The following is a 21,648-nucleotide window of genomic DNA, read 5'->3' as shown; positions in this document are numbered from 1 at the left end:
AGAATAAGATGGTGGCTGAAAGAAAAGTATAAACTACCATACCTTTTATTTCAATGATTAGGAAGGTCTTTCAAAGTCATTCCATTAAGCATCTATAAGAGAAGAACTCTCCTCTTGGCCTAAGGAACCTTAAGGAATAGGGGCCTCTGAGAAGAAGTGGGCCTGGTAGCCACCCACATTTGCAGGTCAACTTGAAACAGGTGGGCAAGGCAGAGAAAACTTGTGTGTATGGGGGGGTAGAAAATTATCTATATAATTTTGTAATTAGAATAGATATAATAGATCTGCATTATCCAATATGGTAGCCTCTACTACATGCGATTATTTGAACTTAAATCAATTAAAATAAAATTAAATTAAAAATTCAGTTTCTCAGTCCCACTAGCCATATTTCAAGTCCTCAAGTGAGGCTACTATACTGGACAATGCAGAGACATTTCTGTTATCACAGAAAGTTCTATGGGAAAGCACTGCTGTAGACAATGGAAGTCTCCGATCTTCAAGTAACTAAAACAATTTTTAACATGAAAAAATTTTATAGACACCTATGATAGGAATTATAAATGTAATATTGATTGAAAATACACAATATGGCAAAAAGCTGCAATAAATGTAATAAAACAAGAATTCATTTAAAAGCATTGCTGGCCACCAGGACATCTAAATATACTTGGAAAATAGTACACATGTGTGTGAGACAGATGGTTTACTCAGCTTGCAAGCTCAATGTGCTGCATATGGCCTCAAGGACATCGTCGTCCACAGCCCTAAAATCGGGCCGTGAGGTAATGCTCTGTTTATTCTCTAAGCTGCCTCTGATCTTTGTGTATGTGTACTTTTCACACATTGCCTTATATTCGTTATTTGTGTGTCTTTTCCCTCAGTTGAATCATAAGATCCTCAAGAGCATGAACCTCGCTTCCTAAGAAGTCTCTCATAATGACCATCCTTGCTCTAATCAGCCTCATGATGCTAACCAGAGCAACTCACCAAGGACACTTAGTTACCTTCTCATTGAATCTGCTTGATGGCAGAAATAGGTTATGCCTATAAAGGAGATTTATACTCCGATACAGTTCCAAACAAAATGTTGGCTCTAACCAGATGATGAAGGCTAATAACAACAATGTGTTATGTTTTTGGCCAGGCTTAAAAATGGCTGGCAAGATCAGTTCTCAACATGTGCAACGTTTAAATTAGAAAGGCATGGAACAACATTTCACATCTTACTTGTCAAGAGAAAAATAAATGGAAGAGGGCAGATCCCTATCCACAAGTATGCAGAAATCAATTAGAATAACTGTAGCTCGCAAATCAGAGAACACTCTCTGCCTGTCTGTAATAATTATTTGGCTTCTATTAGGTAAGCCAGCATTCCGTGCTATCTTGCCTGTTACCCTGCCTCTAACTTCCTTCCAGATTCTCAAATCACATCGATCTGAAAGTACAGGATTCTAAAGGTTTCGGAAGCAACTTTCAAAATCTATTTGTCAGAATCTAGTTCCTTATGTCCATAGGAACATACAAAGTCAGAACATAGAAAGAGGAGCTGAATAGTGCTTTCTCATGGATGTATTTAAGCAGAGCCTGGCTCACGTGTCAGGAGAGAGCTGGCCCTTAAGAGGCTACCCCAGGTGACTGCTCAGTGCTCTGCTGTTAAGGTCTTAAAATTCTCTAATAATTTGAGTGAAAATGATCCCAAAGCTACCCTTCACATAGAGAGTAATGTCCAGGAATTAATTCATACCCTTCTTTTTTAAATTTTCAATACCGACAAGAGAAGTCATACAAAAATCACTAGAAAAAAATGGGAACAAACAAAATGAGCAAATACAGGTTAATTTTCACATATTTAGCTAAATTTAGGTAAATTCAACACATTTAGGTAAATTTTAGCACATTTAGAGGATGGCTATCAGGTTCCTCCCAAAAAATCAGGTAGTGGAAGAATATTAGCATGAGAAAATGTTCATGATACGTTACTAAATGAAGAAAAAGTAAGTGTACCATACAGATTATGATTTTGGTAATTAAAATATATATGCAGGAATTAAAACATTGGAAAGTCACAGACTGAATGTTAATGGTGGTCAGATATTTGATTTTATGGGAGATTAATTTCTTTTGTGCTTTCTTGGTACTTTCCAAGTTTTCTGTAGTAAGTCATTTTTATTTCTCTCTCTCTTTTTATATATATATATGTATATATGTGCATGTGTGTGTATGTGTATATGTAATACAAACCTATTTTCTAGACTTGCAACAAAAACATAAAAAAAAAACCATACAAATGAAAAAAAAGATAACCACAGATAGCAATTTTTATATGTTTACAGTGCTTTGGTACAGCTGGATATGAAAGAGGCTGAAAGTCCAGAATGGATACTTTAAAAATATCTATCAGTAAATAGTTCAGAGAATAAAATTAGTCCTATTTGGAAGACAAGCTATATATGTTGAGTCTCAATGTTGTGTATTCCCTGGACTCAGTAAGACACACACTGGAATAGGACAAAAACACCGCAAGTAACCATGGTTCTCTCCAGGCATGCTGGGATGGGAACTTTGAAATACACAATACCGTGGCCCCCTGCCTCCCCTGCCCTCATATACCCTCTGCCATTTTGACCCACTGTTTGAATCCCAGCCCTACTGTTCTACTCTGAGACCTTGGACAAGTTAATTTCTTTCAACCTCAGTCTGCTCATCTGTTAGAATAATAAAAATACACATCTTGCCAATTGTAACTGTTGAAGATTATGGAGGATAATATACATAAAGCATTCACACAATACCTGGCATATACGTGTTAATGAAATAGTAGCTATTTTTACTAACAGAAAAATGAAATGTTCATATTACTGTGGAGATAAGTTATATTTTTTTGTGTATGTATGTCCCACAAATAATTGAATCTGGTTTTAGGTAAAAATACTTCAGCAATTTTACAATAGTGACAGATCCACTGAAAAGAACTGGCTACTGAGGGTCACTAACCAATCTGGAAACAAGCACAATGGAAAGCTGCACTGCAAGTTACACCTGGTGATCTGCAGTACCACTCGGGGGGCCTCCGTCCAAGGGAACTGCTGCTTGCTGGCTCACTATCTATTCATCAGTTACTCTGCTTCATTCAAAAACTACAGGAGTGTCCACAGTGCATCCCAAGGAAAGATTTGGGAGAGATCACAGTGTACTGTGACGACACACCTATGGTAGCACCCACAGTACACTGTAAGGACACGTCAAGGGCATGGGCATAAATCATTCGGGTCCCTATCCTGATGATCCCCAATCTTTGTAAGGAGTGTGTGTGTATAAAGACAAAGAAACAATAAAACTCAGCATGATGACTGCCTTAGTAAGAGGTATATACAGTTGACCCTTGAACAATGTGGGTATGAACTGTGTGGGTCCACTTAACATGCAGATTTTTTTAAAGATTTATTTATTTATTTGAGAGAGAGCGCACGTGAGCAGGAGGGATAGATGGAGAGGCAGAATGAGTATCAAGCGGACTCCGCACTGAGCACAGAGCCTGACGTGGGGCTCGATCTCACAACCCTGAGATCAGGACCTGATCTGAAACCAAGAGTCGGATGCTTAAATGACTGCACCACCCAAGAGCCTGGTGGAATTTTTTTCAATAAATGCAGTACAGTACTATAAACATGTCTTCTCTTATGATTTTCTTAACATTCTTTTCTCTAGCTTACTTCATTGTAAGTATACAGTGTATAATACATACAACATATAAAATACATATTATTCAACTTTATGTTATCAGTAAGGGTTCCAGTTAGTAGTAGTGGGCTATTAGTAGTTAAGTTTTTAGGGAGTCAAAAGTTATAACGGGATTTTCAACTGTGTTGGGGGCGAGTGGCACGCTTAACCCCTGCCTTGTTCAAGGGTCAACTTGACTTAGTAGTAAGGAAGAAAATGAGGGGTACTGTCTCTGAGAAGGTTTCACAGAAAAAGGAAAGTATGAGTCAGTCTCATTAATTAAATCAGTTCACCTACAAAGATGAGGGGAGGCAGAAGCCACTGCAAGGCTGGGCAGTGGCAGCAAAGCATCAAAGGGCATAATGTGCTTTGAGATGTTTAAGTACCAACATGAAAGGCAGTCCCCACACTGACCAAGCACTAACAGGTGTCAAGTATTCACTCAGGTACTCCTTACAACAACTCTGTGAGGGAATAGGATTCTTGTTTTCCAGATGGAAAAATGAAGGCTTTGGAAGTTAGTAGCTTGACCAGGGTCACACAAATGGTATTTCAAACTTTGAGGTTAAAAAAAAACTTTGAGATAGGGAAAAAAAAATGTTCAAAAGAAAAAGAGCAACTTAAAACAGAATATGTGAAATTGATGTAAAACAAAGCTGGGGGGAGACCCTGGGAGAGGGACCCATGAGAAGTCTGAGGAATCCTAATGGCTCCTAGAAAGACAGTTTGAAATCTGCTGTAGCAGGCAGCTGGGAAGTGAGTTGGTACCACTGGTGGTTTTGAAAGAAATGGACAAGTCAAATGGACAAGAGACTAAAATTAGCAAAGTCTTAAAAAGCTTCTTCCATGGTCCGGGTGAGGGGGTGAATAAACCAAGGAAGGCTTCCCCAGGACTTAGTGCCCCGCTGAATCTGATGGCAGGAAAAGACATTAAAGGGGATTGTGAAATTTCTAGTTTAGGAAACCAGAATAAGGTGAGATAGTTAGCTAAGGGAAGACACCAAAGGACAGTGCTTGGAGTGATGGCCTGAAGGCAGCTGGGTGTGCAGGTCTGGAGCCCAGAAGAGAAGCTGGACACAGGGATTTGGGTGTGCAGGGAGAGGTGGAAGCTGAAGCAGTGGGAGCACAGGAGATCTCCCAGGAGAGCTTCAAGCAAGAAAAGGGTGGGTAGTGATGATGCTCCCAGAGACCCAACCAGAGGGATGGGCAGGGGAGGAAACGATATAGGAGGAGAGTGCCCAGAAATGCAGGAGCGACCCAGAGAGCAGGCAGTACAGAGCCAAGGTGGCCAGGAGGTAGAAAAAGTGGTCAGTGGGACAGAAGGCTAAGGACAGATGAAATAGGATGGCGTTTGACAAGAGGCCAAAGGATCTGGTGACTGAGACAGGGAGGCCATGATGGCAGTGGCCTTGGTGGAAGCAGCTATAGTCCTTTTTGTTAAAGAAAAAGACCTTTTAGAAACTGTCTATTCCTGAGAAATGTGGCTAAAAACTGGTTTCTGCTCACTTTCCTCTGGGTCATATTTCCACAATACATTCTCCTTACTCTAATCCAAAAAAGCTCTGGAACAAAATATGACTCAATTCAAAGCAACTTATATTGAAATAATATTTCTGAAATGTACCATTGATATACAATATCACAGACAATCTGCCAGAGTATTTTGAGTTTCTGCTTCCACACTTCAAGCATTTTTAAATGTTAAAACCCACTACACGTTTTGTTTCCTAAATTGGATTAAAAAGCAATTTTATACTCTGTCAATCAGCTCTACCAAGACATAAAGGGAGGACTGCATTAGTGTTTGCATGAAATAGAATTTCCATCACTCTAACAAGGTCCTGTGGATACTCCATTAGCATGTACAATTACCAGGATGTTTCCCCCCACAAGCCTCTTAAAATCCCCATGAAATAAGAGTTTCTAGATTAACATTAGATGATCTTTTTTAAAAAAATGTAAATTTTTATTGAGAATGCATTTCTGTCATAATATTTTTCATTCTTTCCTCTCTATTTTCTCATGACTTTCCACACTCCGAGACTTAGAATTTTAAAACTACGTATCTATTAGGCTGGATCCTCATGCCAATACTGTGTCAAGCCCGGGCTGTCTGGCTGGTAAAAGGAGCTTTAGGAACACAGCAAGTTCCCTTCCCCCAGCACACACAGGGACTGCCCACTGCACCCCACTGTGGGGCCGGCAGAAGAGCCCACGGTTTACTAATGCTGGTATTTTAGGCAAAATGAAGATGAAAGCTTTCCACGCATTGGTATTGGTGTTTTTTTCCCCTCGATGTCTCCCACCCACAGCACTCAGGCATCTCAAGTCCTTGGGGCTCCCTCGGCCCCCTGCTGCTCATCAAAATGGGTGTGGAGCCTCCAGTTCTATGGGTGGGACCTCATATGCTTGGGATTTTCCTGGGGTGGTAGTGACTGGTCATAGGCTTCTGTTCTTTTCTAAACTGTGTGCACAGGTGCCTTGGGGTTGCTGGGCTACCTGCTTTCTCATCCCAGTTTCAATCATAGCAGTTCTATTTTTACTTGCTTTTTTCATTAAGGCCTTCATATAAGATTGTATTAGGAGGGAAAAAAATGTTCATTGCTTTAAAAAAGTCATTATTAGTACTTATCATTGTTGTTGTTTTGGTGGCAAAGAGAAGGGATGGCTGTTCCAGAAGAAAAAAAAAATAGGAGACAGAGGCTGGAAACGGGTAACTCTTAATCAGCCACAAGCAAAGGACTTACCAACAGTACAAACTGGGAATTCCAAAAGGCAACAGCTGTAGAAAGAACATGCTAGAGCCTCCCCTCAAATCTGTAGGCCTAAAGTGACCCTGTGGGTACTCAAGGCCAGGGGTAATGCAGTGCCACTGTTACACTCTCTAGTCATCCTTCTTCACACTAGGATGTTTCAAAAAGCACCTGTTAATGCATTTTTCCAGGCAGTATCTATTGTAGCCCGGCCAGCAAGTGCAGAAATAGAGCTGAAAGTACCAGGGAAAAGGTGATGAAGGCCCAACATACGTTCAGTGCCTACTATATACTGGATGAGTTACACAATGTAATTCCATTTACTTTTCATCAGACCTATGAAGCCTTTATTTTTATCCCCATTTTATCAAAAAGGAAACAGGCAGGGAGCTAATCAACTCCCCCTTCCCATGGTTCCCTTTGGCCCACAGACCCTTTTAATGACACTTCACAGGTCTGCCTACCTTAGGTCGTTACCCTTTGCTCTATCATTACGTTAATATGTTTTCCTGGTAAGAATAGGAAATCTACATAATGGGCCTGACAATTCAGAAAAGAATAAACACACATGGCTAACAATGTTCCACCTTACTAGCAGTGGCAAAGAAATGCAGACTAAAGAACAGAATTCCATTTGTACCCAATAAATTCATAAATTTTGTTTGTTTGTTTTTCTTCTTTCTTTTTTCTGTTTTAAACAGACTGCTCAATGCTGGTGAAGGTGTGAGAAAATGGTAAAGAAGGAGTTACCTGCTGATGGAGGTGAACCACTACAGTCCTTTTTTGGTAAGCAATCTGGAAATAAACATTAAGAGCCCTGAAGTGCTTCTACACATTGCTCAGTAATTCTCATTCTGTACATCTATCCTAAGGAAATAACATAAAGACCAAAATATCTTCATGCCCAAAAGGTTTGCTATTAGGGTTGACCACCTGATGTCTATAATAGAGGACACAAGATTTAAATCATTCTCTTCAACAAATAATATGAGGAAAATAATGTGAGGAAAACTGGATTCCACATGTACAAGAATGAAATTGGACCTTTATCTTAAACGATATACAAAAATCAACTCAAAATTCATTAAAGATTTAAATGTAAGACATGAAACTATAAAACCTCTAGAAACAAACATAGGGAGAAGCTTCATAACATTGGTCTCGGCAACGATTTCTTGGATAGGACACCAAAAGCATAGGCAACGGAAGTAAAAATAGATAAGTGGGACTATATCAAAACAAAGAGCCTCTGTGCAGCATAGGAAACAATCAACAGAGTGAAAAAGCAACCTATGGGAGAAAATATTTGCAAACTCTACAATTGATGAGGGGTTAACATCCAAGATACACAGGAAACTCCTACAATTAAAATCACAAACAAACAAAACAAAGCAAAATAACCTGAACAATAAATGGGCAAAAGACTTGGAACAGCCATTTCCCCAAAGAAGACATACAGATGGCCAACAGGTACATGAAAAGATGCTCAGGAGCTCCTGGGTGGCTCAGTCAGATAAGCATCTGACTCTTGATTTTGGCTCATGTGATGATCTCAGGGTCATGAGATAGAGCCCTTCGCGTCAGGCTCTCCACTAGGCGTGGAGCCTGCTTAAGATTCTCTATCTTCCCCTCCCCCACCTCATTCACTCTCTCCCTCAACAAAAAAAACAAAACAAAACAAAAAAAAGATGCTCAACATCACAAATTATCAAGGAAGTATAAATCAAAACCACGATGAGATATCACCTCATATAAGTTAGAATGTGTGAGGCCATTGTCCAAAAAAAAAAAAAAAAAAAAAAAAGACTATAACAAGTGTTAGTGAGAAAGTGGAGAAATTGGAACCCCAGTGCTCAGTTGGTGGGAATGCAAACTGGTGCAGCCACTGTGGAAAACAGTATAGAGTTTCCTCAAAAAATTAAAATAGTACTGCCATATGATCCAGCAATGCCACTATGGGCATTCATCCAAAAGAACTGAAAACAGGATCCTGAAGAGATCTTTGCACTCGATGTTCATTGCAGCATTATTCACAACAGCCAAAAAGTGGAAACAACCTAAATTTCCATCAACAGATGAATAGATAAAGAAAATGTGATAGACACACATAATGGAATATTATTCAGCCTTAAAGAAGGGCATCCTGTCCTGTGCTGTGACATGGATGAACCTGGAGGACATTATGCTAGGTGAGATAAGCCAGTCACAGGACAAATACTGCATGATTCCACCAATGTGACGTATGTAAAGTGTCCAAACTCATAGAAGCAGAAAGCAGAATAGTGGTTAACCGGGGCTGGAAGGAGGAGGGAGAAATGGAGAGGTCCTATTTCAGTGGGTATGGGGTTTCAGACATGCAAGATGAAAAAGTTCTAACAAAGCACATACAGTTAACAATACTATGCTTCAGGGGGCGCCTGGGTGGCACAGCGGTTAAAGCGTCTGCCTTCGGCTCAGGGTGTGATCCCGGCTTATGGGATCAAGCCCCACATCAGGCTATGAGCCTGCTTCTTCCTCTCCCACTCCCCCTGCTTGTGTTCCCTCTCTCGCTGGCTGTCTCTATCTCTGTTGAATAAATAAATAAAATATTTAAAAAAAACAATACTATGCTTCATACCTAAAAATTTGTTAAGAAGGTAGATTTCATGATATGTATTTTTTATGATAAAAATAAGGAAGTAAATCATCCAGAAAAGTTACTGACAATATTTTAGAAGGTTTGAAGGCAAATGGCTAAAAGACTTGGACTTTAATGTTAAGTTAGAAGGTAGCCTTTTTAAGATCAAAGAACCATGAAAATCTATGATCCTCCTCCAAAAAGAATAAGTATACCTCCAATAACCAACCACAAAGTTCACGTTTAGAGCCCCATGTTAATTTTTTAAAATACGTATCTGCTGTGTGACTATGATTCCTAAATACTAAAAATGCATGGGAAAATAAGGTTAGAACGAGTCTTAAATAGGATTAGATGACAGGACTATGAAAAATTTCTTTATACTTTTTTCTAATATAGAAAGAAATTTATTTTTATACCACCACAACAGAGGGGAAATAAAAATCTACTACTGCTTATAGCAAACCAATAAGTAAGTCTTGTTGTGGAGAGGTGTTGGAAAATGAAATTTATCTTTAGCACCCTGAAGGAGTTAATGAAATATCCCCTAAACCAAAAAGGGGTCTTGTCACAGGGAAAGACTTGTAGTGTAAATACAGCATTCTAAGAGTATGTAGCATTAGTGAAAATTCAGACCTGTGCAGAGTGATGAATCACTGACAGAAAAGCACCATCCTCCCATGTAAATCTTGACATTGCTAATGATTTCTTGGATAGGACATCAAAAGCAAAATAAACAAGTGGGACTACATCAAAATAAAAAGCTCCTTTGCTACAAAGGAAAGAAAACAGAGCAGGGTGGGTGGGGAAGCATATTTGCAGGGAAAGCAGAAGAAAAAGCTAAAACGAAAAATCTAATAAACTATAACAATATATAGATGAAGGTATAGAACAGAGATGAGCATGGCCCTCCACTTGTCTAGCATCATAAGGGAAATTTTCTTTAAAAGATGAAGAATATTCCCTTCAAATTCAAAGCTCTTATTTTAATACCATTAAATGGGAAAATATCCTCTAATGGTTTAGAGATTTCATCTTTTTGAACCATGTAACCAGTTCTTAAAAATCACCAGCATCATTAAGATTCTAAAACCACCACTAGTCATCCTCAAAATGGGGAAAATAGTAATTCCATAATCAACGCACTGTAGTGAGAGACCACAGAGGGGAGAGACTGATTCTGGGATGAGGAAGGAACAGGTTTCCTGGTGGTGACTTTTAGTGCTGGGGGTAAAGGATGAGTAGGTTATCCTCAGAAGAAGCAAAAAGGGAAGAGGAAGAGAATGTTTCTGGAACAATGAACGGACTGTTAGAAGTAGATAGAAAAAAATGAAAAACAAATTGGGTCAGATTATAAAGGATCCTGAAGAATCATTCAAGGAGTTTATATCTTCCTTTGTAAGGTTGGGGACAGAGCTGCATTTCCTCAGGAGGGGAGTCACACAATTCAGCTTATAATAATGAGCCTATGGGCCGCTTCCTCCTTATAATCTGCTGCAATCTAAAGCTTCAGAAATCCTTGTGTTTTAGATATACCCAACTACCTAAGAGGCTCCCTTCAGAATACAGACCCACAGCTTTTTACTATTTTTATTTACTTCCTTGTCCTGAGGTGTGTTTAGGAGAGAAACTCCCTACTCCATACATTTACAGGTGAAGAGTGTTCCTAAGAGCAATCCTCCTGGAGTAAATAACTGATATTTTTCATTGGATGTTGAAATATTAACCATGTACCTCTGCTTAATAGAATACCAAATAGACCTAAGCTGGACACTCATGGAAGACAGTTCTCAGCTATTCTATTTGGTATTTTTTCTCCTTCTAACAGACTATAATTGGGCAAAACAGCATATAGTTGCTGAAAATTCCTGTGGTAGGCTACTGATGACTTCCTGTGATAGAGAAAAAGAAGCTATGGAAGTATTTAAGATAGAAGAATATCTTGAAGAAATATGAATTGTCCACGAGTGCCTTGGGAAGTCACGTGCCCGCCATCATCTGAAGGTTTCAAGTCTAGGCTGGTCCGCAGCTTGGTGGGATGGTGGGGGCCGTAGAGGGTGATGTGGAAGGGTTAGAGAACCCAGAACCAATTCAGGCTCTGTTGTTTACTAGCTGTGTGACCATCAGCAGGTCACTTAACCTCTCCAAACCTGCTGCACCCTCATCTGTGTAGCAGGGGTAAGAGTTTGATACACCGACAGTGTTGTCATGCAAAATAAATGAGAAGGCATATGTAGTTCACTTAGCACTGTGCTTGGCACACAGTAAACATGCAACAAAAACCAATATTAAAAATAATCATCATAATATTGTTATGAGGAGAGATTCAAGCTGAGGATGGGAAGGTGCCCTAGATGATCTCTAAGGTCTCTTCTTACACCAAGAACCTAAGAGTTTATATTTTTCATTGATGTCTCATTAGAATTAAGGCTACCTTCTGCCTGAAAAGAAACCAGTGTGTGTGTGAGTGTGTGTGTGTGTGTGTGTTTACTAAAGTATTAACAAGCAGTCCAATAAATAGATCACGTATAAAGGAAGTTTATAACAGCCCGCAAATAGTACACATGTACCAGAGGTTTATGGTTAATTCTGGATATAATTCTGAACAGTGACTCACAAGGCCTTTTCCCCATGGAAATGTCAATAGTTGAAGACGATCTGGAAACAAGTTTCCCTTCAGCACAGTCACCAACAAAGCAAAGTGGTAGAGAATCGGTTTACTTATGTACCCCATCTTTTCTCCAGTTAACAATAAGAGAGTACAGTGAAATCAAGTATTTCAAATGTTCCCACTTTTAAAAAGAATTCTATTTTGCAGATAGAGGGCTAGCTGACTGAGTCAAATTCTTCCAAGGTAGCCTTAAACTATTTCTTAGGGCTTTTAATACTCTCCTAGAGGCTCAGTCAACCATTTAAGACCCTTATCATAGAATTACACTGCAGCTTCAACTAAAATATCTAACCAACAAGTACCAGTTTCCCATCTCGTGCACTAAGATTACAAAGCTCTGGTATAACAGGAAGAGTTAGGATCCAGCTTCCAGACTTGAGGATCCACCAAGTCCAATATCAATAATTTTAATACTTTATAAACATATGATAATCAGGTTTTTCAAAGAACCTTGACTATATTATCTCAGTTGGTCTTTACCACAAAAGGTAAGGTTTATATTTTTATCTTCATTTGAAAAATGAGGGGAAACCTTGAGTTCAGAGATGCTAAGCCCCAAGCTCCCATGGCTAATAAATGACAGAGCCGGAAGTTGAACCCAGGTTTTTGTCTCAGAATCTAGGACTCTACTGCTCAATGCTACTTCTAGACGAGCTTATTAAGCTCATAGAATAACTCTGTATTGAATGTAGTACTCAATAAATATTAATTGGTGACCGAAGTTAACTGTAATTCAGGATGATATTTTCATGATTGGCTTTAAATTTTAATTAAATTTGAAAGAACATTTTAACTTAGCCAAAAAGATATTAAATAAAGAGAAGTATTTTATACCACCCTATAGACGATATCTAAGTCTCCAAGTACTATGTTGGTCATTATCCACCGGAACTAGAGTCGATAAATATATCCTTCACTGTGGCACTGTGCACCATTTTTCAGAGAAAACGAGCATGATCTGAATCAAAGCTCAGAAAGGTTAGGTAACCTATCTCTGTCGCTGTAAATATCAACAAAATAAAGTAGGTAACTCTACAAATCCTCACATACACACATACATGAACACATATACCACCCTTTTGCTACAGTACTGCAAGAAAACAAAATAGCCTTCCTTTGTCATTTTTCACCAGTGAAAGTCTTCCTCAGAAATTTGAAAGAAAACTATGCCTGTGGTATGAATAGTTTCCCAGAGGTCAAAATATGCTTTATAACATTGAGAAACTGAAAATAGCACTCAGCAATGTGCCTATCACATAGCAGGTACTCAAATATAGGTAAATCATAAACACACATCCATCTCCTAAATAAAAGATTATAGAAATATCCTCTATCGTGATTTGACTCCCTTTTAAAATCAAATTCAGGAAAAAATATATGGGAAATACTGGGTATTTATAAATTGGTCAGTCATGTGGTTAACAATTCAGACAAACATTTTCTGTTACATATACCTCCTAAAAATGGCACTCACAAGTCAAAAGAAAAATACTACTTCATGCATTGAGGTTCTCCTTCCTATTTTCTTGCCAATACTGATTAACTATCATTTATTTATAGAGACACAGAACATCACATTAATCATTTTTTTTTTACCATTTATATTCAAAACTAGGTTCATTTCCTGAGTTGGGTCTAAGTAAAACTGTAACTGGAGTGAAATTCCTATCAAATGCATCAACACTCTTGAGATCTCCATATTTTGCCAATTTCAGGCTTCCTGGCCTGACCTGCCTAAGCCAGGTCTATCAATTTACCCTAATTATATAAAGCCCCCAAATCGGCCCAAAGTCTCTTGAATGTAGCTTTTCCTTAAAAATGAAGCTGATAAGCATGGACTATATAAGGCCTCAAGGTTCACTGGCTGCAATTCATTTTTTTATACTGGGTGTATTCGAGACATGACATTGTGGTCACTGAACACTTTCTCTGCTATCATAACGAGTTCCTGTGGGGATTCCACAGACTCACTTTTGGCACGTGAGGATTGAATTCCACAGCTCTGTGAATGGCCTCCACTGCATTCATCTCTGCTGTGCTCAGCCCCCGCCGAGATGCAGCCTCGGGAGAGAATCTGAAAAGCAGAAAGACAAACACCATCCAGTTGGGATGACTGCTTGGGCATCAACCCGGAAAGGCGTCTACACATCAAGGGCCCATAAAACCACAGCGAGCCAATGGCATGAGCTCTCCAAACCTCCACTACACGGAACCTCTGAGTGACCCCTCAGACCGAGGCCAACAAAAACCCCAGCAGAAGCAGAAAGCGTGCTTGCATCTAATCTTGGCAGGAATTAAATTCAGCTGTCAAGTCTCTCTGTCTAAATAGCTAATCTAAATTTTCTATGAGGTACCTGCTTAGGTCAGGGGACGGGGGAGGACTGACGAGGGCAGACAGTGTAGGAAAAAGAGAAAACTAGGTAACAGAAGAGCGTACTTGGTTAAAAACAGAACTGGGGAGAATTTTAAAGGAGGCTCCCAACCCAATGTCAGTGCTGCGATGCAGCTTCCGGCGCAGGCCAGCCTGCTTGGGGCCGTTCCGGCAGGGGGTGTGCGTGCCCAAACTGCGGGCGAGACACCTGCCCAAGTGAATGAAAAAAACCAGACCATGCAATCTCTTTCTCACCTCACACCCAGGGCTAACTCCAGAGCTGTGCTTGGCAGGCAGACACCACAGGGGAAGCTGTGACAACCCTGGCCCTGCCCTCCCAAGCTGGAGTCGCTGTGTAGGGAGAAAAGATGTTGCAGTAGGTACTGGCGATCTACAGGATAAAAAAGAATGAAAGAAAATTACTTCGGTCTTGAAGTGCACACACACTTAACAGCAAACCTGTCTGACATAGCAGAGGCTGTTTTCTTTTCCTGTTATCTGCTTTTCAGTGCTTCAGAGGGATTGTATCGGGGAAACATAAGCATTTGTGAACTCAAGAACAGTTAAGTCAACTGTTCTCTTTCACCTGCTAGTCATCTCGGATGTTTATGGAAATTCTCTATGCCAAAGTCACCTGCCTGAATAAAATGGGCAAATGTCCCACTGAGATGACAACTCAAAGCAAACGGACCCTGGGTGAGGGGTTCGTTGGGAACTTAAGAGTCAAAGAATGGGAGATGATCAACCCCTCTGCCATCTCACATGTTTGTTAGGACTACAACCCGGTCTTGGACGGCTGAAGGAAGAGGAATACGCAAAAAATGAATAAAAGAAAGGCATTTTGTGTAAGTCCCAAGCAGGCCTTTTGGTATCTACTGTAAAAAAAAAAAAAAAAAAAAAAAAAAGTCACCTCAGAGGTATGGAATTTCACATAAATCCCTCTTTAGGGACCCATACACCCTTACAATACCTGGGGATATATATTCCCTCCTCCTAGTAGTGAAAGAAAAGATCAGCAGGTTTCAGAAAATGCATGCTCATAAGCAGGGGTCTCAAAGACTAAGAGAAACTTCCAGAGAAAGCCCTCAGAGGCAACACATCTCCTTAAGTCGGGTCAGACATTTAGTACCACACAAGTCATTATTCACTTACTTGTCAGAGACAGCTCTTGCTTTGAGCAAGGCAGCTGTATAGCATATTGTTGCCGACTTTGGTAAGCTTATATCTGTTAGAGAAAAAGAAAGTAGAAACTCTTGTAAGTCTGCAGAAATAAAGAGCAATTATTTTTAATCCACTAGCATTTTAATCATATAAGTCTAATAAAGCATAAATTAAGAATTTTTAATACATACAATACACAGCTGTTTCTTATGTGTCGGGGTGGTATGTGAAACTAAGGGTAATTCATATTTTTATGAATAATTCATATTTAAAATTCACCAGACTGACTCTTGGGGAATCATCTTCTATTTAAGACATGGATTTTCATATACCGAGCTTAATTAAGCAGAGAATAGCTAAAAAATATATAAATTTAAATATTAAAGGGATGCTCTGATATCATAAAAGGCAGATAGGACCTCTATGTCATTTATAAAAAATTCTCAACAGGCGTATGAAATACTAATGTGAAAAAAAAATAGTACCTGGATCTTTTTTAAAAAACACACCTAAATAAATTATTTTTTTAATGGTCAGATTTAAACCAGATTTCCTTTGCATTAAATTTCAAGAAGTTCATAGTCAGTTTTTTGTTAAAAAGGTAACACACTTATTATACATATATAACATATGAGAAATCTTTTATATATAAGGATATATATGTAAAATCTTTAGAAATCCATACAATTTTTGTTCATTCAAACTGAAGAGAAACCCCCTTTTGTATGAAGCCTAATTTGTTTCTCCGAGAAACAGTTCCTCTCAGTTTGTACAGAAAATTTCACATGGAGAGGTGGGAGCGGGTAACAGATTCAGGTAATTAGTTTAAAGGGAAATAGAAGTACAGGATACAATTGAGAATAGATAAACTCAAAGACGGAAGTCCCTTTCAGAGAAAAATTTGTGCTTAAATTATAACCCTATTTTCTTACTGGATAGTACTTCTTTTAACACTGAACCAAATATATTTGACAGAGAAATGCCATCTTAATTCAGACCAGGTAAAAATACGACATTCCCAGTGCAGCAAAATCCACTCTAGGTTGGAGAAGCTTACCACCTGGAATGCTCTGCCAGTTTCTTCACAGGGCTATTTTCAACTTCAAAAGAATTACATTATGGTGAAATTTAAGAAACAAAACAAAGGAGCAAAAGTAATAGAGACACAGCAAGAAACAGATTCTAAACTATGGAGAACCAGCTGATGGTTACTAGAGGGGAAGCTGGTGCGGAGATGGGGGAAATAGGTGATAGGGATGAAGGAGGGCACTTGCGATGAGCGCCGGGTGTTGTATGGAAGTGTTGAATCCCTATATTGTACACCTGAAACTAATATTACACTGTATGTTAACTAACAGGAATTTAAATAAAAACTTAAAAAAAAAGAATTACATTGCAGTAAGAATGAAAAGGAAAGTCTCATAACCAGCCAACAGACAACCACAGAAGAAAATGAGTTCATAAAAGAAAAACAATCCCTAAGCTAGTAATAAGTATTTATCACCTGAATCCCAGCAAGAAAATTTCTCTTTGAGGGAAATTTCAATGCCATTGATAAAAAAAAAATAATAATAATCATAGAAAAAACCAACACAGAACTGAAAGGGAAAGAGGTCTTTGTAACCCTGATCTCATATATTATATTCAAACAAAATTTCACCACCATATGCAGAGTGTAAAATGATGTGCTTATGGCTAAGAAGAAGAAAAAAAGAATGTCAAATACTCATGGATTTGTCTTGTTGCTTTTCCAACATCTAAACATCTAACTGCTTCCAGTGTGGGAAATTAATCCAAGAACCAAATATCTTGTTTACTAGGGTCCACTCATTGATTGTCATTGGAAGGTAATAAAAAATGGCAGATAATACCGTTCTACTTAAAAGTTCAGACCATTTTTTAAAGTTCAGACTTTTTATTTAAAAAGTATCTAAGGCTTATTTCCACTCTTCTTGGTGTGTGATCTGTGTTCCTTCTGTGTCAACCTAGCAGCTTTCCATGAAGTAGGGACCAGTGAAAAGTCCAAGAAAGGAGTTGAGGCTGAAGACAATACACATAACTATCCGGAGGTGGCAACATACAAGACGGAGGCTCACTTGATAAATTAAAGAAAACCTGTTGTTAAAGATTTGGCTTCTCAACGAGAAAGATCAGATTGTGTTTTGATGGTTAGCAAAGTGACATATTCACTCAGTTGGAAATGCAGAAAAACATACAACTGAGGTGTTCCAGCAAAATACCACACATGTCCAATCAAAGATGATCTTTAATCCAGAACCAGGTCCCCTCGTGCCCATGAACAGGGCATTCACAACTGGAAAATTGCAACAGAATTCTGCAACATTGCAACTACTATAGTGCATTTTTCCCATAAAAACTTTTTACCCCTACTCGTTCACTGTATGTAAAGATGGTGGCATTTGTACACAGTCATAATGCTTAAAAAATAAATAACCAAAAATATACTTTAATCAATATCAAATGGGAAGAGGGAGAAATGTAAATACTCCATTCCCCACTAGTGGCATGTTGATTCCATTTGTTTTCTTTTTACTCAAGTAAATTACTTTGCTCTCGTTTAACAAAAATAAAAAATAGCAAAAAAAAAAAAATTCTTGCATAACTTGTTTATTTAGATAGTTTCAATGTTTTTCTTTTAATTCTGTCAAAACAATTTATCTATTTGGTAATAGCAGTTGTCTCTACAAAGTAATGAATCACTTTAAAGAAATTGATCCTAAGTTTCCCTATGGGTAAAGCTTCTTATGTTCAAATAAGGTTTTCGTTTACAACATATTTTTTAAATGATGCTTATATTTGACAATAAAAGTCAAAAGCATTGATATTTTGCCTACCTCAGCAATCCCACTTCTGAGACTTTTTCCTAAGAGAAATAACAACAACTGTGTATGAAGATTTAGCCTTAAGGATGTTGATGACAACATTATATCTAATGGTGGAACTGGAAACAGCCTAAATGTCCAATCACAGGAGGTTAGTAAAGGTACTATACATCCACAGGGTACAATTCTATGTAGTCCTTAAACCATGTGGGTGGAAAGTATTCAATGATCTGGGGAAATGGTGCATTTCTGAACCTACATCAATAGGTAAGACAGGTTTACAAAATTATGATTTCATATATTTTTTAAAAAGCATTTATATATGCACAGAGATAACAAGACTGGAATTATATATACAAAATATCAACAGTATTTATTTTTGAGTGGTGGGATTAGAGGTAATTTCTTTGTTTATCTGTAATTCCAAAGCTTTCTGTGATGTACATGTAATAAGTGAATTTTTAAAAGATAACAATGATGCTATATAGAAGAATTCTGTTCTACAAACTGTTTGAAGCAAGTTCATGAGCAAATACACTGGTGGAACCAGACAGAGACAGCATAGACAGACAAAGGTAGAACGTACATGAAATGAAGTCAGACCAGAGATCTCCTGCCTCTACCCACACACCCTTATGAAAGTTAGTGTGTTCCTTTTGCAGTGTGCACTCACTAACCACATTTTAATCTAGTAACTGCCTAACATGTATTTTTTTTAACTGCCTAACACTTAAATCAGAGGCAAGAACTGCATGTTTTGGTTCACTTTTAAGAAATACCATACACACTACCTTTAGGGGAAAACTCGTTATTATGAGCCACTTGCTCATGAGAACTACCTCGTTCATTTCTTTAAAAAAAATACTTTGACTTGGTTGTTGTTGCCTATTATAAGTTTGAAACTTATTATTTTGAAATAATTATAGGCTCACAGAAAGGTGTGAAAATAGTATACAGTTCTGTGAATGCTTCCCTCAGCTTCCCCCAATGCTGACACCTTACATAACTGTAGTATATCAAAAACCAAGAAACTGACATTGGTAAAGTACTATTAAAGAAATCAGACCTTGTTCAGTTTTCACCTTTTTTTTTTTTTACATGCCTTCATGTGTATGTGTGTGTTTAGTTCTATGCAATTTTATCCCATGACTAGATTCACCCAACCACCACCACCACCATCAAAATACACAACTGTTCTGGGACACCTGGGTGGCTCGTCAGTTGAGCAGCTGACTCTTGATTTTGGCTCAGGCCGTGATCTCAGTGTCTGGGATGGAGCCATGCATCAGGTTCTATGCTCAGTGCAGAGAGTCTGTTTGAGATTCTTTCCCTTCCCTCTCCCTCTGATCCTCTTCCTGCTCATGCTCTCTCTCTTCCCCTCTCTAATCAATAAAATCTTCCAATAAAAAAAAAACAACCACTGTTCCAAAGGAACTCTCCTGTATTACCCCTTTATTTGTACCCTTCCCACCCATACCTGTCCCCTGGTGACCACCAATCTGTTCTCTGTTTCTGTAGTTTTGCCTGCATGCCATGCTTTTATGCTTTTACCACTAGGGAAATGGATAAAATGGTAAGGGAAACAGAGTGGCTAACAGTAATGAAGGAAACAAGTAGTGTCAGAAGTTTTCAGCAGAAAAAAACAAAATATCAGCTGCTTTCCAATATTGCTTTTAATTTATTCAGAAATTTTATTTTGAGGAAGAAACTTCAAAATCATTCTAAGTCCAATTTTGTATGAATATGCTGTAACTATGCAGTCCTTGCATTTTATAAGTGCCATGTAACTACCAGTATTACCAAAAAGTCATTCTAAGAATTAGAATCCAGAAAGTCTCTTCAACAAATGGTGTTGGGAACATGCAAAAGAATGAAAATGGACCACTTTCTTATACCATACACACACACACACAAAAACTCAAAATGGGTTAAGGACTTATATGTGAGACCTGAAACCATAAAAATCCAAATAGAGAGCACAGGCAGTAATTTCTCAGACATTGGCCATAGCAACACTCTTCTAGATATGCCTCCTCAGGCAAAGGAAACAAAAAGCAAAAATAAACTATTGGGACTACATCAAAATAAAAAAGCTTCTGTACAGCAAAGGAAAAAAATCAACAAAACTCAAAGACAACTTCCTGAACGGGAGATATTTGCAAATGACATATCAGATAAAGGGTTAATATCTAAAATGCATAAAGAACCTATACAACACACACAAAAAACCAAATAATCCAATCAAAAAATCGGCAGAACACATGAAGAGACATTTCTCTAAATTAAACATCCAGATAAGCCAACAGACACATGAAATGATGCTCAACATTCTGATCATCAGGGAAATGCAAACCACGCCTGTCACAACGGCTAAAATCGAAAACAAAAGAAAGAAGTGTTGGTGAGGATGTGGAGAAAAAGGAACCTTCGTGCATTGTTGGTGGGAATGCAAAATGATGCAGCCACTGTGAAAAACTATATGGAGATTCCTGAAAAAATTAAAAATAAAATTACCATATGATTCAGTAAATCCACTATGGAGTATTTACCCAAAGAATATGAAAACACTAATTTGAAAAGATAGATGCACACCTATGTTTATTGCAGTACTATTTGCAACAGCCAAATTATGGAAGCAACCCGTGTCCACTCATATGCAGATAAAGATGATGTGGTATATACATACAATGGAATATTACTCAGCCATAAAAAAGAATGAAATCTTGACATTTGCAACAACATGAATGGATCTAGAGAGTCTAATGCTAAGTGAAATAAGTCAGAGAAAGATAAATATCATATAGTTTCACTCATGTGGAATTTTAAAAACAAACAAAGGAAAAAAAGAGACAAACCAAAAAACAGACTCTTAACTATAGAGAACAAACTGATGGTTACCACAGGGGTGGTAGGTGGGGGGATGGATAAAATAGGTGAAGGAGATTAAGAGTACAGTTACCATGATGAGCACTGAATAATGTACAAAATTGTTGAATCACTATATTGTACAACTGGAACTAATATAACACAGTATGCTAACTATACTGGAATTAAAAATTTTTTAATTAAGAATTCTCCCAAGAATGAGAAAAATGTTAGCTATAAAAAAATAATGTTCTTACCAAAGGAATATGTTCAGAGAACTCATTATAAAAACAGCTGTGAAACTTGCCTAAAGATCAACTGGACCATATCTGAGCTGGAGGTCAGAGTGCCCCAGGGAGAATGGTTTAAAAAAGAAAGTAGATACCATGCAGTATATAGTATGATTAAGAGAATAAATATTCTTAGATAATGACATAGATATTTGTTGTTATAAAAGAATAAGGGGGGGCGCCTGGGTAGCGCAGTCGTTAAGCGTCTGCCTTCAGCTTAGGGCGTGATCCCGGCATTCCGGGATCGAGTCCCACATCGGGCTCCTACGCTGGGAGCCTGCTTCTTCCTCTCCCACTCCCCCTGCTTCTGTTCCCTCTCTTGCTGGCTGTCTCCCTGTCACATAAATAAATAAA

At 38.3% G+C, this 21,648-nt stretch overlaps 1 protein-coding gene across 12 annotated transcripts in view; it reads right to left on the bottom strand.

The window, feature by feature from the left end:
- ST7 (suppression of tumorigenicity 7) overlaps positions 1 to 21,648 on the bottom strand; it is a 249,393-nt gene that overhangs the window by 22,473 nt on the left and 205,272 nt on the right. For 9 of the 12 annotated variants that reach the window (XM_034670994.1, XM_011222612.3, XM_011222611.3 and 6 more), the window contains 2 exons: positions 15,288 to 15,360; positions 13,736 to 13,838 (listed from right to left, as the gene is read on the bottom strand). In XM_034670994.1, coding sequence (XP_034526885.1) covers positions 13,736 to 13,838; positions 15,288 to 15,360 — 176 coding nt within the window. Of the gene's footprint in view, positions 1 to 13,735; positions 13,839 to 14,390; positions 14,527 to 15,287; positions 15,361 to 21,648 lie in introns of all 12 variants that reach the window. The other 3 variants (XR_004628663.1, XR_004628664.1, XM_034670966.1) reach the window with 1 other exon arrangement.

This window comes from Ailuropoda melanoleuca, chromosome 1 (genome assembly GCF_002007445.2).
Source record: "Ailuropoda melanoleuca isolate Jingjing chromosome 1, ASM200744v2, whole genome shotgun sequence".
Lineage (NCBI taxonomy): Eukaryota > Metazoa > Chordata > Mammalia > Carnivora > Ursidae > Ailuropoda > Ailuropoda melanoleuca.
The sequence above is the reverse complement of the archived record's forward strand: the minus strand, read 5'-3'. Positions and strand labels throughout refer to the sequence as shown.